We start from the raw sequence: 18,239 nt of genomic DNA, 5'->3' as shown, positions 1-18,239 counted from the left end.
GCTATCCACTGACACACACTGTGGCTCAGCCCCACCGCCCGATCCCGCCTCAGAGGATTTGATTGACCGAAGCAGGAGCCAATGACTACTACCTCCAAACCTAAGAAAATAGTATGGGAACTGTAGGTCTAGGCTTCCCGATATTTCTTCAGTGGCAGGTTCGGATTCTGTTGCCTCCAATTGCTTTTGGACCAGCCGCCACAGTTGTACTGCGGCAGGTTGGCTCCCCTGCATGAAACCACGTAGCTATACGTCGGCTCGCGGGGTCCGGATAGCAGACACGCGCTCCCCCCGCTGCACAGCTGGGGTGCCGATGCTCATGGCCGACAGTCACGATGACAGCCAGCCACGAGCGATCGTGACCAGGAGACAAAGAACAGGGATGAGTGTGTGTGTGTGTGTGTGTAAACACACTTCCCTGTTCTGACAGGTGTGACAGATCGTGTGTTCCCATTAGCTAGGAATCACAATTCATCACTTCCTCTAGTTAGTCCCTTCCCAGGGAACAGTTAACCCCTTCACTTCTGGTGACATTTTTTAATCACACTGATAGCTGTATTCCTGCCAATGGTTCCAAAAATGTGTCAAAATTGGAGGGAGAGGGAGAGGGAGAGGGAGAGGGAGAGGGAGAGAACAAACAAGGCACATCTCAATTCTGTGCGTTTTTCCCAACGATTGGCAGGTGCTGGAGGACATAGAGTGCCCGACACCCGAAGATTGGCTTCTGCTGTGATTAATCACAGCAGAAGCGGTGTGCCCCCTGCAGGCAGAAGTGCAGAATCACGTACACGTAAACCCACACACGTGATCCTGCATAGGAGAACAGCCCTGTAGCAGTAAATCTATTACGGGGCAGTCCTGAAGCAGTTAAAGTATGAATGACTACAATGGAACAATACCAACCAGGTCTCTTAATAAATGGATTCTATTAGGCAACAACTGGCTTGTGAGAGCGGAAGTGTAACCTGAAAACTGTTGAGAGTGTAAAATTCAGCTTAATCTATCGGAGAGAATATGAATTACTTCATCTTCCGCTTGGGATTTTACCCTCACTAAAGGAACAGTGAACACTTTCTGCATGCCAGAAAGGGGGGGGGGGGGGGGTCTAATTCACCTTATTTTTTTGTATTACAACATGTCCCAACCAGGCAAGAGACAATAGAGATAGGGAGGAACCTTGGCCATCTCAGATAACATGGAAGGGACACACAGGACTGGTGGTGATTCATTATTATGACTGCGAAAAAAGAAAAAAAAAAAAAAAAGTGTGCTTTATCTGCTTATAGTTTAGTGTCAAACATTCCCATAGAGATGCCTAAACCTTGTGGACAGCCTTCCTAGAAGAGGTGAAGCTGTTCTAGCCGGTGTCTTGTCAAATAACGTCCTCCATCGGATAGTGTCCGCTGTGTACTGCGCATGCGCAGTACACAGCAACACAGATTCCGAAAATAGCCGAGGATGAACGGCGCCTGCGCCGTGAGTCCAGGTTCTATCCCCACCATCCAAGTGGACATAGAGTAGGAATAAAAAAAGAGCCGAGCACAGCGAGGCCGAGCCCGAAGCGTGGCGAGCGAAGCTCGCCCGCGAGGGGCCCTTTTAATACTCACAACCCTATCCGCTTGGATGGTGGGGCTACCACCTCCACTCAAGGCGCAGGCGCCGTTCAGCTTCGGAGATTTTCCGAAGCTTCGTCTGCTCCGTACTGCGCATGCGCAGTACGGGGCGGACACTATTTCATGGCCGGACACTATACGGCAGAACACCGGCAAAGTGTGGGCCAACTCAATATTGAACCCTGCTGACTAAGGCCCCATACACACCATTAGATTTTCTGCTGATTTTTGTCTTCGGATTTACCAAAACCATGTAGTGGCAAGGGCCTGCCTGATTGCATACAAACAGATTCAAACCTTAAGAGTTTCAAATAGTGTGTATGGGGTCCAAGACCCCATTAAAGATCATGTGTGTGTAAAGGCAGGCGTCTCAATACTTTTGGCACTATAGTGTACATCAAAAAGAGGGGGGGGGTGTGTGCAGGTATGTTCAACAGCTTACAATGACTCTATAGTATACAAGGTACGAGAACACATCGGTAACTGGATCATACTGAACAAAAGGATAGGATTGCTTGGCTTCCCTATTGCTGCTGTTCCGTTTCAATATGTTTTAGTTTTTGGGTAAACAAGAGAATCATAAACAAGCTCGTTGATCGCCCAGCTAGAGATGTGTAAAAATTACCAACGATCAATATTGTTCCCAATTATCCTATGACATAGTGAAAGTAGGGGGATGGTATCGAAAAATGACTACTGCATAAAATGCCATGTCCCCAAATTCGTCGCCGAAGGGGAGGCCCTTCTCCAGCAACGGTAGGAGCCAGGCTAGTAGGAAACCAGAAAGAAAGCAAGAAGAGCAAAAAAGGCAAAGGGGGGGGGGGGGGGGGGGAAGGGAACAGGAGGACTTGGACACGTGAACCTCACAGGAGGGAGTCAGGCAAGGCCCAAACAGAATGCTTGACGTGTGGGGAACTCATAAGAGATCCATGAGAAATTTGGCACAAGTCATTCACAATACTGGACATTCATTCCTGAAGTAACATAGCAGTCAAGTGTGTTCTCACCGCTTGGAAAGCTACTCATTGGGTCTTCCAGGCTTGAGCTATAGTTCGTTTAGCCGCTATAAAGAGGCAAGTGGCCAGCTTCTGCTGTGGTGAGAACAATCCAGGTATTGGACAATGTAATAGGGCTAGCTTAGCGTCCCTTCCGACTGTTAAGATGGAAAAGTGTCTGCAGTAAGCCAAAAACCCAAGACCAGAACCCCACCAGTCTTGGACAAGACCACCAGGTGTGTACGACATCACCCCGCTGCCCACAGTTGCCTAGAGGCGATTCAGTTCGCATTGTGCGCTATACAAGTATTTTCATTCATTCAACAGTTGCGGAAAAAAATCAATACTTCCCGGGAATGCTTGAGCTGTGCGGGCCAGGAACCAGTACCATCGGAATAGGACCTTATATGCTGCTTCTAGGGTGTTTGTATTAAATGAGCATTTGGCCACCATTTTCCCGGCCTTACTCCAGTCTTCCAAGTCTATGGGGGCCTGGAGGTCCCTCTCCCATTGAGCCATATAAAAAAAGGAGGGGTGCTGATGACAATCCATTCAAAGATGCATAGATAGCCGATATGAGGGCGGGGGACCCAGGGGCATGCTGACATGCATGTTCAAAAAGGGTCTTGAAATGGGTAAGTGGACGTGCGGCGCAAGGCAGCAATCGAGTGTTTTAATTGAAGGAAGCGATCATGCTCTCTAGCTGATGCGTCACGTGTTTCTCGGATGGTCTCCCAGGAGAGAAAGGAAGCCCCAGGAGAGAAAGGAAGCGGGAGGAAAGAAAGTTTTGAACCCATGGGTAGCCATGAGAGAGCCACCAAGTGAATGCCTGAGGCTCCTCAAGGCCGGGGGGGAATAAAAATAAAAAAAGAAGGAGGAGGATTGTGAGTGATGGGGAGTAGTGGTAAAAAAGGAGGACATCAAATTACCAGAGTAGTGAACTGAGTCCCGATCCTGCAGACCATGCAGCAGCACAGGGCTCCTATTAGTGCTATTCAAGGTCTCCCAGTCAGAGATGTAAATACAGCATTACCCCGACACCGAAGAATTCCTCTGATATGACCAGCTTCTTTCCCAGCCTTACTCATTATGGAAGATTGCATGCTGGAATCTATTCACTCAGAACATGTTACTGGCAACACTGACTGACCACGCTGAATCACCTTCCTGTATCCACTCGCTTATCCATGACAGGGTGTCAATACAACTCTGTGAGAGCTCATCAGCCTCTAAGCTAGGAATAGGGATAAGCCAACCTGCACTCAGGAGGGGGTTGAGCGAGGCGAGCCGAGCCCCCCCCAGCCTATGCTATTCATCTGCTATATGATTATTGGCCAGGTTAGGCATCTAACACAGAACTTTTATATACATTTCTTTGGCTGCCCTTTGTTTTGGTCAGTCGTGATCCTTGCTTGGTTATGATCATACTATTTAATGTTATTCATTCCCAGAATTCTGCTGCAATTGGCGTCTATATAGCTACAGTGGATATAAAAACTCTACACGCCGCTGTTTAAATGTCAGGTTAGCATAAAGCCCCCTTCAAACTTGTGCGACTCGTCCTGTGACAAGTCGTATCCCATGGTTTCCAATGGGTACCGTTCATATCCGTCAGACTTCAAAGTAGTCCCTGCACTACTTTGGTCCGACTTTGATGCGAGTCGAGGTCCATAGACCAAGTTTACACAAGGCATTCCTTGAAATCGCTGCAAAATCGTGGCCGTGAAATCGCAGTGAATTCACGGTAGTGTGAAAGGGGCCCAAGTGTGCACACCTTTAAATACTTTGTTGAAGAACCTTTTGATTTTATTACAGCACTCAGTCTTTTTGGGTATGAGTCTATCAGCATGGCACATCATGACTTGGCAAGATTTTCCAACTCTTCTTTGCAAAAAACACTCCAAATCTGTCGATTTGGCTGCGGGAGGGGACGCCCCCCCCCCCCTCCCACCACCCTCCGTTGCTTCTACCGACTCACCGCTTCCATTGGTGAGTTGGTCACAGGATCCACCGGCCCCCGGATGATACCATAGAGATTTACGGTGGACCAGATGGTCCCCGGAGTCTCTATGATCGTTTGGGAGGCCGAGCGGGATGTTATGACGTCACGCCCGGCCTCTGCATTCAAAATAACGGCACCGATTTGGCTGGGAAGCCGTGATCTTTTTTTATTTTAGGCTTCCCAGCCCAGAGGTGAGATATGGGGTCTTATTGACCCCATATCTGACTGTAAATAGGTCCGATCGTGCCATATTCCTATTACAAGGGATGTTTACATTCCTTGTAATAAAAAAAAAAAATTATTACTTTTATGCCTAAGTGTCAAACTAAAAAAATAAAAGTAAAATTAACAAAAAATAAATAAATTAAAGCGCCCCTGTCCCCGTGAGCTCGTACGCAGAAGCGAATGCATACGCAAGTCCCGCCCACATATGAAAACGGTGTGCAAACCACACATGTGAGGTATCCCAGCGAACGTTAGAGCGAGAGCAATAATTCTCGCACTAGATCTCCTCTGTAACGCAAAACATGTAACCAGTAAAAATTTTAAAGCGTCGCCTATGGGGATTTTTAAATACCAAAGTTTGGCGTCATTCCACGAGCGCGTGCAATTTTGACATGTTGGGTATATATTTACTCGGCGTATCTTCATCTATCACATTATGTAAAAAAAATTGGGCTAACTTTACTGTTATTTTTTTTTGTTTTTTTTTTAACCATGAAACTTTTCTGAAAAAAAAAAACGCGTTCGAAAAATTGCTGCGCAAATACCGTGCGAGATAAAAAGTTACAACGACCGCCATTGTATTCTCTAGGGTCTTTGCTAAAAAAAACATATATAATGTTTGGGGGTTCTATGTAATTTTCTAGCAAAAAAATTATGAATTTTACATGTAGGAGAGAAATGTCAGAATTGGCCTGGGCGCGAAGTGGTTAAACATTTATGGTTTTGTGATATTTAGCACTTACATCTAGTGTTTTTCTATTGTTTTATCACAATTTTTCCAAAGGCCAACACTGCACCAGAGGAAGATTGTTCTATGAATTAAAGCACACATAAAATATTGTGAAGCTACGAAAACATCCTTAGGCTCTGTTCATTCAGACTTGCGTAAGCACATTTGTGCGTGCACGTCGCTGGTAAGGCCAACCATTTATATTAATATAAACATTGGGGAAAGAATGAGGAAGAAAACCTGCTGGAATCATATAAGACAATAGCACGGATAAGCAATTTGAAAGTTTTTTCCATTGAAGTCTATGGGCCACAGAATAGCACCAAAGCCAAATTGCAGCCGTGCTGCACCGATGTGAACAGGCTCCATAGGAAGCAATGTTATTTTCCTTGTCATGCGATTCCGTGCAAACCAATTCACATTTGAAACAACATCAGTGTGAACCAGGGCAAAGGCTGCACACAGACCTACATGTTTCCTAAACCCTCAAGACAAAAAAAATTAAAACTAATGTGTTTTGCCGCACGTTTCATAAATGCACTTTAAAATCGCAGGTAATGCTTGTGGTGTCATTAATGGCACTCAATGCGTGGGTAACAGATGCACGTTTTACCGCACATTTGTTGCGCGATAGAATGCGATACAAACGCGCACTAAAAATAATAATAATAAACTGACACGCTGCAACCAAAAAGGTTCTGGAGCTAATTTGGGGTGTTTGCCGTGCATAGGGCAGCCCATTCATGTAAATCTGCTGCCCGAGGTGCGACGCGTGTTAGCCACTCCCTGCCCAGACTGTATCAGAATGACGGCCAGGCGGTGGCTTTTCTGTTCTGACTGAATGTCATACGAGGTCCTTCAGAACGGGCCACGCGCAAGAGCCCGCGGCGATCCGTGGTACAGTGTGCGCCTCAGATACACCATATCACCATTCACAATAAAGAGCCTATGATGTAGGCTCTTAACCATGCGACCAGTGGTGTCCAATCACAGCTGATCGCAGTGTAAACAGGAAATGCCGGTTATTGACCTTCCTCTCCTCATGCTGACAGAGCGTGAGAAAAAGAGCCGATAACTGGCTCTCCGCAGGGGATGGGGGTGGGAGAGATGTCTGCACTGAAAATTTAGGGAAAAGGATTGTCAGTGCAACCTCATCAGTGAAGGAGAAAAATTACTTATTTACAAAATGTAATAAACTAGGAAAGAGAAAAAAAATAAAATAAAATCTTCGGTCTTCCATTTGTATATATATATATATATATATATATATATATATATATATATATATATAAAATTCTCGAGCGCCAACTTAAAAAATGTCAAAGTGTGACAGTATTGAAAGCTGAAAATTGGCCTGGGCAGGAAGGGGGTGGAAGTGCCAGTATTGAAGTGGTTAATGTGTTAAAAATGCACAGAGAAAAAATAGAAATAATAATAAAAATAAAAAAATAAAAAAGACAATAGGAAGCCCATAGTAGTTCCTGCTACACTCAGGTGTGAAAGGGCCCTAATAAGTTTTCCTGTACCAGCAGAAGAAAAAAAATAAAATAAAAAAAATAAATAAAAGTTGGTTAGGTGGACTAATGACTTCTTTTCTTGCAGTAATTACCTCACATTTTTAACACATTTGTGGAGTTGACTATTAATTCAATATTTGATTTTGATGAATTTACTTATTAAATCAGGGGTTGACAAATTTGCTTGGAATCTAGGAGCCAGCTAAAAAAAAAGTTAGGAGCCGGGTCCGTGACGGCGATCCGGACCTGTCCCTGGCCTGACATGGAGAAGAGTGAGGGGAAGATAGCGCCCCCCCACCTGTCTCCAAGTCATTGCCCATAGCTCTTAGAGGGACATTTTATTTTATTCAAATGACACTTTTTTTTAAATTGCATTTTAGTGTAAATATGAGATGTGAGGTTTCTCTGACCCCAGATCTCATATATAAGAGGACCTGTCATGCTTTTTTCTATTACAAGGGATTTTTACATTCCTTGTAATAGGAATAAAAGTGACACATTTTTTTATTTTTTTTTTAAAGAACAGTGCAAAAAAATAAAAATTAAAGTTAAAGCAAGAAAGAAAAACTTTTAAACGCGCCCTGTCCCGCCAAGCTTGCGTGCAGAAGCGAACGCATATATGAAAGCAGTGTTCAAACCACACATATTAGGTATCGCTGCGATCGGTAGAGCGAGAGAAAATAATTCTAGCCCTAGACCTCCTCTATAACATATATAATGTTTAGGGGTTCTAAGTAACGGGAAGGAGATAGGCTGGCAGGGGAAGCTCCATTAGTATTGCTGGTTGTCATTCCAACGGCCACCACAAGAGGGCGCCAGATTCCAGAAGGAACCATAGGATCGCAGAAGGCCTCAAAGCCGGGGGGGGGGGGGGGGGGGCTCAATTAGCGGCCGGCGGCGGCACGGCCCGACGCGATCACGCCCGGGGGGGGGGGGGGGGGGGGGGTTCACGGAGACAGGATACCCCCAGCTATGCTGCCCCAGGCGCCAGGTCACTAATTCTAGTCTCAAATGCGACCTGGCGCCCGGGTTTTGTCGAGCCCTGTATTAAATGCAACATTTAACCCCCCCCCCCCCATAAAAAATACAAATATCACATACAATAATGGTTAGTGATTTGACCCCATCTGAATCCCATATGTACAAGGCCCTAAATGTAACAAAGCCAAATACTGTCAAAGAAAGCGCCTGTATATATTCTTTACCAAGCTGAACAATAGGCAGAAAAATATATAGGTTGTGTGTTAATGAAAGCAGTGTACATATCAGAGTATCACTTGGTATCGGCCTCTTGCAGTTCTGAGTACAGAAGAGCTGAATGGGAGAGGAAGAAGCAACATAAAGCTCATCAGTTCATGCTGACAAGATGAATGCAGATTTGTGGAGTAAGCAGAGGAGTAACAGAGATGAACTCAACACAGCACTGCTTCTCCTTTCACTGTCCAGTCACAGATTAGGTGGTTGAATAAAGCTGGTTGTCCTGCAACCTGGAAGACCGAGGACATCTAGTGGCAGGAAATAAATGTGGGAGACAGCTCAGAAATGAAGGCAATTATTGCAGCAAAAGTATTTTTTGACTGAATTCTGTTTTAAGGCCGACACCTGCTCAGATATGGAAAAACGTGAACATACCATACCATGATGTTATACAAGGATCACACAGTTATGTATAAGGTGGTTTGTTAGGTCTATACCTGTAGTGTACTGCATGCAGTATGGTTATTGGCACCAATCTTGTATGTGCATCTTATCTCACTTATCTCATTACTCTCAATGGCCAAATCCACACCAGAAAGCCGTGTGTCCATGTATAGCCCCATGTACAACTCCCCTCACGTCTTATGCCAGCTCTATTGTTCTGAGTGCCAATACTTCCCTGACTCCTCAGGCATCCTTTAAGGGGATGTACAAAGTGATATTAAAAAGGCAATTGGGCTCCTGCTGCCGTCTCAGCCAATGAGGGAGAGCTGAGGCTTTTGTACTGGATTGAGAGAGGCTCAGGTAAGTATTAAGGTGGACTGCTGGAACAAGGTTTTTTTTTACCATCATGCATAGAATGCATGAAAGTAAAAAACATTGAGCCTTTATGACCACTTTAAGCATGTGCCTGTGCAAGGGCCACGTTTACCTGCACTGGTGTGTCCAGGAGCCACTGCATCCCAATTCAAGGGACTAGGACCGCCTGCACAGGGACGCACGAATGCCTGTACATCCCTATGCGGGCAAATAAGGCAGCTGTGCCTTTATGTATGCCAATGTGAATGAGGCCTAATGCGCTCCCATACCATTTCCCACTCCAGTCTCTTAGGTCCCTTTGCACACTTCAGCTCAGTACAGCTTTTTTTTACCGAGCTAAAATACGGCCCATTAACTAATGCAGGGGTTGACAAATTTGCTTGGAATCTAGGAGCCAGCTTAAAAAGTTAGGAGCCAGGTCCGTGATGGCGATCCGGACCTGTCCCTGGCCTGACATGGAGACGAGTGAGGGGAAGATAGCAGCGCCGTCGCCGCCACCCCCCCCCCCCCCCCCCCCGTCTCCAAGTCATTGCCGATAGCTCTTAGAGGGACATTTTATTTATTTTTTTCAAATGACAATTTTTTTTTCAATTGCATTTTAGTGTAAATATGAGATCCGAGGTCTCTCTGACCCCAGATCTCATATTTAAGAGGACCTGTCATGCTTTTTCTATTACAAGGGATTTTTACATTCCTTGTAATAAGAATAAAAGTGACACAACATTTTTTTTTAAAAGAACAGTGGAAAAAAAAAAGTTAAAATAAGCAGAAAAAATAATAATTTTTAAACGCGCCCTGTCCTGCCCGCATATAAAATCGGTGTTCGAACCACACATAGGAGGTAGCGCCGTGATCGGTAGAGCGAGAGCAATAATTCTAGCCCCAGACCTCCTCTAACTCAAAACGTGCAACCTATAGAATTTTTTTAAACGTCGCCTATGGAGATTTTAAAGGGTAAAAGTTTGTCGCCATTCCATGAGTGGGTGCAATTTTGAAGCGTGACATGTTGGGTATCAATTTACTTGGCGTAACATTATCTTTCACAATATAAAAAAAATTGGGCTAACTTTACTGTTGTCTTATTTTTTTATTAACTAAATTATTTTTCCCAACAAAAGTGCGCTTGTAAGTCCGCTGCACAAATACGGTGTGACAGACAGTATTGCAACAACCACCATTTTAATCTCTAGGGTGTTAGAATAAAAAATATATATATAATGTTTAGGGGGTTCTAAATAAAGGGAAGAAGATGCAGGTAATATAAAACAGGCAGAGGAAACTTTGCAGAGGAAATTAGCATTGCTGGTTTGTCATACCAACAACGACCACAAGAGGGCGCCAGATTCCATAAGGAATCATAGGACCGCAGAAGGCCTCAAAGCCGCGGCCTAAATTTTCGGCCGCCGGCGGAATGGCCCGACGCGATCACGCTGGGGGGGTCCACAGAGACAGGATACCCCCAGCTGTGCTGCCCCAGGCGCGAGGTCGCTATTTCTAGTCGCCAATGCGACCGGGTTTTGTCGAGCCCTGAACTAATGTACACTGCCTTTGCACACGAGCGTAACAAGCGCTGTGCATTTCTTTTTCTTTTTTAACACTGAAGAAAAAAAGGAAAAATCTGCATTTATGGTCAGCAATTCATGCCTCATGAGCACAAATACGTGTGCATTTGCGCACAAATGTCTATTAAGATATTGTGAATGCAAGAATAGGTTTGCGCATATGTGCAACAATACATACAAAAAAAAAAAAAAAAAAAAAAAAAACAAAGGCTGAAAAAAGATGCTTAAACAGCAGTATCGTTTTTCTTTTAACTTATGCTATAGCATTAAATTAGGGAAGCAATCATGTATGTGACCCGACACAGCAACACATTCAACCTTCAAGAAAAAAAAAAAGTCAGGCTTTTCTAAAACTTCTTTCTCAGAAAAAAATAAAAATAAAAAATTTAATTACATTTTTCGCTACATTTGCTGGCAACGTCAAATGCAGCATCCTCGACCCAGGATCAGCAAAGCCCTGCATTGTGTTTACTGTAAAACGTCAACCTTTATCCAAAAGAGGCGGCTTTTTCATAATTCTTCTCAGGATGATGTTCTCACCACACAGCCAAAAATAACCAAAAGAGGAATAAAGACAGCCTACGTGTGCAAACACTTGAACAGTAGGCAGGAAAGAATCAGAAGAGATTAGGCCCCAAGAATAAACAATGAAACCAGAGATCTGAACGGTAAGAGTTTAGATTGGACATCAAGGCAAATCCAGGTTGCCCTCATATTCATTTTACAATGTTCCTAGGTAGAGATGCACCGATACCATTTTTTTTTTTTTTAACCACACAATGAGTACAAGTACAAATACTTTTGTTTTTAGTACTCGCCAATACCAATCAGCGATACCTACCGCAACTGTTGTTTTAATTTCAGCTGTCAGCATTGGTACAAAGCATTGAAACGTTATTTACAAATGAAAATAGATTTTTTTTTTTTTTATATTAAATTTAGAGCTTTTTCAATATAAAAATGTGTACATACTATAATTATATATATATATATATATATATATATATATATATATATATATATATATATATATATATTTTTTTTTTTTTTTTCTTACTAAACAAAAAAGGTTTTAATTGTTTATCATTTAGAAACAGAAATATACAAAAGGAAACAATGTTTCTTTTTATTTTGTTTCAGGGCTGAGCAATGTTTTTTTTTTTTTCTTTTTTGACAGCACCAATTACCGGACTTCTTTAAAGCGGGACTGCACTGCGGGAAAAAAAATATTAAAAGCCAGCAGCTATAAATACTACAGCTGCTGACTTTTAATAAATGGGTCCAGCGATGCCGGCAGCCGAGGCCGATCGATCGCTCGGCTCTCAGCTGCTGCCGCCACCATTCTAGGTGAGGGAATCAGGAAGTGAAGCGAATCGGCTTCACTTACCGGTTCCCTATTGCGCATGCGCGAGTCTCGCAGCGCAATAGGAATTGTCCGCGCCGTCTCTGGGACCCGTGTGTGTAACAGCAGACAGCGCGGCAGGACAGGAAATGGCGTAGACTCCCACGAGAGTCTATGCCCGGAAGTGGGTGTAAATACCTGTCTGACAGGTATCTGCACTTCCCTTTCCCCCTGAAAGGTGCAAATTGTGACACCGGAGGGGGGGAGGGTTCCGATCAGTGGAAGTTCCACTTTAGGGTGGAACCCCGCTTTAACACTGGTGAGACCCACTGACAGCTCAAACAATCAAGGTCTGAAAGTATCGGTGCATTTGCACGAGTACCGATACTTGTGCAAATGCTCTGTATCGGTGCAACCCTATTCCTAGCACTTGAACTACATCTTCAAGAACATATTCACTGCCAGAAACACAGAATGATATAAAAGGATGAAAACCTATTCAAAGCGATGAGGTTTGCTCACCTCCTGGTAGAAAAAGGTAAAACCTAAAAGGCTCATTCACACTTCCACTTTACACACTGGGTAAACGTCAGTCATTGTTGGGGCACATAAGGCTTTGGGTTCTACACCTAACCGCGCTACATAAAGCAATGTCGCTTTAACTTGGAGCCAAGTACAAATTTGCATTTTCTAAAGGCACTCAAGAGGAAGCTTAAAGCGGAATGAAGCTCTAAAAATAAAAAATGCGAGGAGGTCGGGATTTTTTGGCAGATGACAAAGTGTACACCGCACATGCACCATTCAGTGTTCACACTATTCATTCCCAGTGTGTGTAAGATGCCAGGAATGGGCCAAGTGCCAGGGATGATGTAACCTAAGCACACGTGCATGGGAGTTACATCATCAGTAGCTGTCCTATAGTTGAAGATGATCGTTGCAGGCCTCAGAAACAAGAGGCAGTATAAATGGTGAGGACACAGCAGTGACAGATGCTTGAGAATAGAAAAAAAAAAAAAAAATGCCGGCAACTCTGGGAATTCTTCTGCAATCTTTATTATAACATGACCACTAAAATGCGACAGCTGACACGTTTCAGCAGTTAGACTTGTTCACAGCACACAGGAGGTGTTTTTTTTTTTTAACCTTTATGCATAGAATAAATAAAAACTTAAAACCACTTCAAATGATTCAATACTGGGGCACTTTCACCCCCTTCCTGGCCTAGGCCAATTTTTCAGCGTTTAACACTTTGAATGACATTTGCAGTCATGCAATGCTGTACCCAAATTACATTTGGTAGCATTTTTTTGAGATAGAGCTCTCTTTTTGTGGTATTTAATCACCGCTGGGTTTTTTTTTTTCTTAGCAAAAAATAAGAAAGAAAAAAAACACACCACACACAAGTTTCATAGCTAGCTTGTTATAAAATTTTGTAAACAGGTAATTTTTCTCTTTCACTGATAGGCTGCACTAATAGGCAGTAATAATATGAGACACTGATGAGAAGGCATTTATGGGCACTGACGGGCACAGATAGGTGGCACTGATTGGCAGCACTGGTGGGCATTGTTGGGACAGCACTGACATTCAGGACACGGATAATCAGTGCCTATGTCCCTTTAACAAAGGCCGGTTATTGGCTCTTCATCTCTCCTCGTGCTGTCGGCATGAGAAAAAAAGCTGATAAGCGGCTTGTGTTTACATTCTTGATCAGCCATCATTGGTCGACAGCTAATCACGTGGTAAAGGGACGCTGTGATTGGCAAAGTCTAAAGGACTCAGTGATCACAGGGCAACGTCTATGGGACGGCCTCCCGGCAAGGTAAGCCCGCGCTGTAGCGGTTTTTCGGTTATAGTGCGGATGGGAAGGGGTTAAGAGACATTCACTGTACCTACAGGCAAGCCTGGTTATGGGCTTACCTGTAGGTACAAGGTAAAGAACAGCATTTACTACCACTTTAAAACTGCAAGTCCAATTTTCCCTTTATGCACATAATACGGTCTACAGAATATACAGTTCATCCTTTGAAAGCTGCACATGCCGGGGGGAACCGTTGGCTTAAGATTCTATTTTACTTTTCCATGTGAAAGCAGCCCTTCCCATGGCCGTTTGAGGTGGAAGCAGCCATACTTTATCATCAGGGAAAATAGATACAAGGATAGAAAATCCTGATTGCTTTAAAAAAAGGAAGCCCTGTTGCATTTTTTGAAACAGCTATAGGTAGAAATGATTTTAGATCTCGTTTTCCATTCTTGGTAATAAAGCATTTTAAGCTCGGAGCCCCGGCTTCTATGGATTACATTCCTATTATACAGGGGCACAGCTGTACATTATCCAAGCATTTGACTGATCCTCCCTGTTCACAATAAGCGAGAGGCATTCTATTGTCTATGACATGGACAGATTTTATAGCTTTACAATTCCCCAAAAAGGTACAAAGACGGTTTCCTGAATGTATGCAAGCCGTTGAACACCAAGTACATAGTAAAAAGTTGGCCCATAGATGGGTCAAATTTTTGCCGGTTCAGCAGTGACCAGCCAAGATTAATTTCATCTACGGGGAGGCCGATTGTACCAAAGTCAAGCCATCGACTGACTTGGGTACAACCAGACTGTTGGTTTTTATTTATTTTTATTTATACATACGATTACTGCCTGCGGCTATAGCCATTTGCGCTAGCCATACTCACAGATTTCTCTTGTTGATCCTGACAAACAGCATGGATGAATCAAATAGCACTACTGGCTGTTCCATTTCAAACAGCTGCAGCACCTGTGGCTTTCTGAAAATCTGAACAGCGACTATACCCGACTGGATGCAGTCACTGTACAATCGACAATTTTCCACTAGCAGCAATCCATTTTTAAAATGACTTTTGTCAAGTGGTGCTGATCGTGCCAATCACAGCTCAAATTCCAGCGGATTCCTACTGAACGATATGAGCCATGTGGCTGGGTTCACACTAGTGCGATGCCAGACATCGCATGCGATTCCCACCGCATTGCAAATTCAGCTATAAAGTTTGTATGGCTGAAATTGCATCACAATCCCACCAAAAAGGTGCAGGATCTTTTTTTGGTCCGCACTGGAATCGGATCGTATGCGTGTTTACATCCATGCGATCCGATTCCTGTGCTTACAGTTTGCACTGCAATCCGATTTGGGGGTGTCATTAACTTCACACCAACACCTGCTGCAGTTTGCAGAGAGCAGTGCGAATTGCCTGTGAGCGAGATGCGATGCGGGAACCTGCACAGGAATCTCGTTGATTCCTGCATCGCACAAGTGTGAACAGGGACTGTATGGCAGGCTTAAGACTGGTGTCCTTTTTTGTTTAGATTAAAACCACAAGTAGTGAGAAAACACAAAACAAAAAATAAATAAAAAAAATCAACAAAGGAGCAAACTTGACCACCAAAAACAAAAAACAGTCACACACCAAACACCCTTCCCAGGTTACCTGTAGTTGGTGCTGCTGTTGGGACTGTTGCTGAACCTGTTCATGTAACGTCTGCTGCTGAGGGTCCCATATATGGACAGTCTGTGCTGTATTTTGATAGGCCCCTGCCACAGCCTGTACCGCCACTGGAATGTGAATATTACCATTCATAAACTGAGCTGGAAATAGGGAGTTGGCCAGAGTCTGCACCACTTCCTCGTGAGCGTTTTTGGCCATTTTGTCCTTTTCATCCTCTAACTTTACAGCGGCCACTGTGGTGGGAGAGCCTGTTACGTGGACGGCATTGTAGGCCTCTTGGGGGATAGCGATGTGGGTTATGTTCTGTTGCTGCAAATCGCTGCGGGTGTTGGTTGAATAAACCGGGATGGTCCAAGTCTCTCCTGTTGGACTTGTAATAGTGCCTGTAGCCCCATAAAGATGGGCGCTGTCCACTGTCAGCAAGTCTGGCCTTAGGGACACGTAACTCTGTTGCTGGCCTTGGGGGATGGCAAGGACAGCGGCGACGGGCTGCCCTGAAATTGCATACGACAAAGTAATGGGCATGTCCACTTTACGTTTCTTAACTGGCTGAAGGACGCTTGAAGTGCTAGACCGTCGCTCTCCTTCTCTGGGAGAACCCTGTTGCTGAGGAGGTGGAGACATCGCTCCTGTCTGTATCTGAATGCCACTGCCGACTGACTGTCCCGCCACCAGCTGTGCCTGGATCTGCTGGTGCTGTATGTGGTCGTCCTGAATGTCAGAGGGCTGCATCTGCTGACCAGGCTGAACATGCTGCACCTGAATCTGGGCCACCTGTAACTGGGAGTTTGTCATTTGCTGAGAGGGGCTGGGGGATTGAAGGGACTGAGTCTGTAATGTCTGAGCACCCTGCTGTGTCTGAGACTGACCCGTGCCCTGGATCTGGACTTGCACTTGGATTGCCTGTTCGTTGGACTGGTGGACATTGAGCTGCGGTGAGAGCTGCTGAGCATTCACTTGCTGTGGCGATTGCTGCACCTGTGTAACAAAAACACACCAATTAACAGCAGAACATACAAAATGTTTTATTAGCTGCTAGATTACTTAATACATTTTGCTTATTCTTAAATGGGGGGGGCATACAGAAGCTTTCATAACTACCCTTCTTTCAAAATTGGCAATTGCCCTGCTTTCCCTGGAGATGCCACTTAGACATTGAACTGGAACATTCATACAATCTGTGAAATCAAAACTGTTGAATGGCATACAAGCTCCCGCTCAGCGAGTCTAAAAAAAAAACCCTGAAAGCTGCTAGATTAGCATGACAGCCTGACAACTAGCATTTTCTGGAGGAATGGTCAGTGATGGCAGCCCATTCACAGGAAAGGGTTTATAGTTCTACTTCTATTTACGGACAAATTGTTTTGCTCCAGAGGTTTACAAGAGTAGAGCAAAAAAAAAAAATAAAAAAAATAAAAAAAAAAAAAAAAAAAAAGATACCTGCACAAACCTTCAGCGTCATTCAACACAGTGAGCTTCTAGACTGAGAAAGTGTATATGTTGGCAGGTTAGAGAGTTGGGGGTATTCTGCGGCACTTTTGCAGGGTACTCGATGTTCAAGCAGATGATACACAAGACTTCTTTGAAGCTCTTGTCGGAAAAAGGTAAAAAGAAGTTCATCCTAGGACAGGAGTGTGTTAGGAATACAAAACATTTCCCCTTTTTCTCATCTCCATAACCTAGTAAAGGGGTTCCCTCTAGTTCTGACACACTTCTTGATAACATTGTTAGAAATTAAAATGGTTGTAAAGCCAAGATATTTTTTACCTTAATTCATTCCCCGCATTAAGGTAACAAATTTCCCAGAAGCTGTATGGTCTCCTCACCCCCCATAAGTCCTCACTCGATCCAGCACTGTGCTTGTCTCTATCGGCTCTCTCCTCTCTTCTCTCTATGCATTCACAGGACAGAGAAGCAACAGTGGGAGCCACTGGCTACTGCTGCTGTTAGTCAAATCTTATGGAGGAGGGTTACAGGGGGTGGTTGTTGGCTTGGCTGAGGAGGCGGCCTGCACATGCGCCCCCATAGTAGCAAACGGCTTTCTAGGGTGATGCACATAGAAGAGGAGGAGCCTAGAGTGCCGATGGGAACCCCCCCAAAAAAAAGGGGAGGAGGGGGTCTGGGCTGTTTAGAACCACTTTAATAATACAGAACACACAGAAACAAGACAGCACTGGAGGGATTCCCCTGTCAGCGCTGTCTGTGCTGATGGAGGAATTGTGCAAATTTCTTTCCTGCAACCCATGGCCCCAGGAAAGAAATTTGCATAGTCTACGGCCAGCCTTAGATTTGGGAGGCTTTCCTGTTGGCAAGATTTCCCCCAATTCCTCTCTTGAAAGTGGTCACCACTACAAAAAAAATCTTTACAACAATTTACAGAGCAATATAAAAAAAAAAAAAAAAAAAAAAAACCGTCAGAGGCAGTGTTAGTTTTGGCATCAAATGTCCATTTAGTTTTAGTCGCTTTTTTGGTACTTGTTTAAATCGACTAAAATTTCCATTACATTTTAGTTGACTAAAATCGAATGGGTTTAGTTCAATTGCAATGCATTAAACATTTATTTAGAATTTCCAAACTTACATTCTGCAGAAAAAGAGAAAATAAAAAAAAATAAAAAAAATCTAATGTCATGTTATTAAGATTTGAACAAACTATATGCTCTTGACGGTCTGAGGAGGCCTGCAATGCATTGCACAGTGCTCTGAGGGGGCCTGTAATGCCTTGCACAGTGCTCTAGATGGTCTGAGGAGGCCTAT

General features: G+C 44.0%; 1 protein-coding gene across 6 annotated transcripts in view; it reads right to left on the bottom strand.

The window, feature by feature from the left end:
• Window positions 1–18,239, bottom strand: part of QRICH1 (glutamine rich 1) — a 78,891-nt gene that overhangs the window by 16,176 nt on the left and 44,476 nt on the right. For all 6 annotated transcript variants that reach the window (XM_077451666.1, XM_077451667.1, XM_077451668.1 and 3 more), the window contains one exon: window positions 15,465–16,460. In XM_077451666.1, the coding sequence (XP_077307792.1) occupies window positions 15,465–16,460 (996 nt within the window). The remainder of the gene's footprint in view (window positions 1–15,464; window positions 16,461–18,239) is intronic.

The sequence above is a fragment of the Lithobates pipiens genome, unplaced genomic scaffold (genome assembly GCF_037356315.1).
Source record: "Lithobates pipiens isolate NorthernLeopardFrog02 unplaced genomic scaffold, aLitPip1_a1.2 Scaffold_23, whole genome shotgun sequence".
Lineage (NCBI taxonomy): Eukaryota > Metazoa > Chordata > Amphibia > Anura > Ranidae > Lithobates > Lithobates pipiens.
The sequence above is the reverse complement of the archived record's forward strand: the minus strand, read 5'-3'. Positions and strand labels throughout refer to the sequence as shown.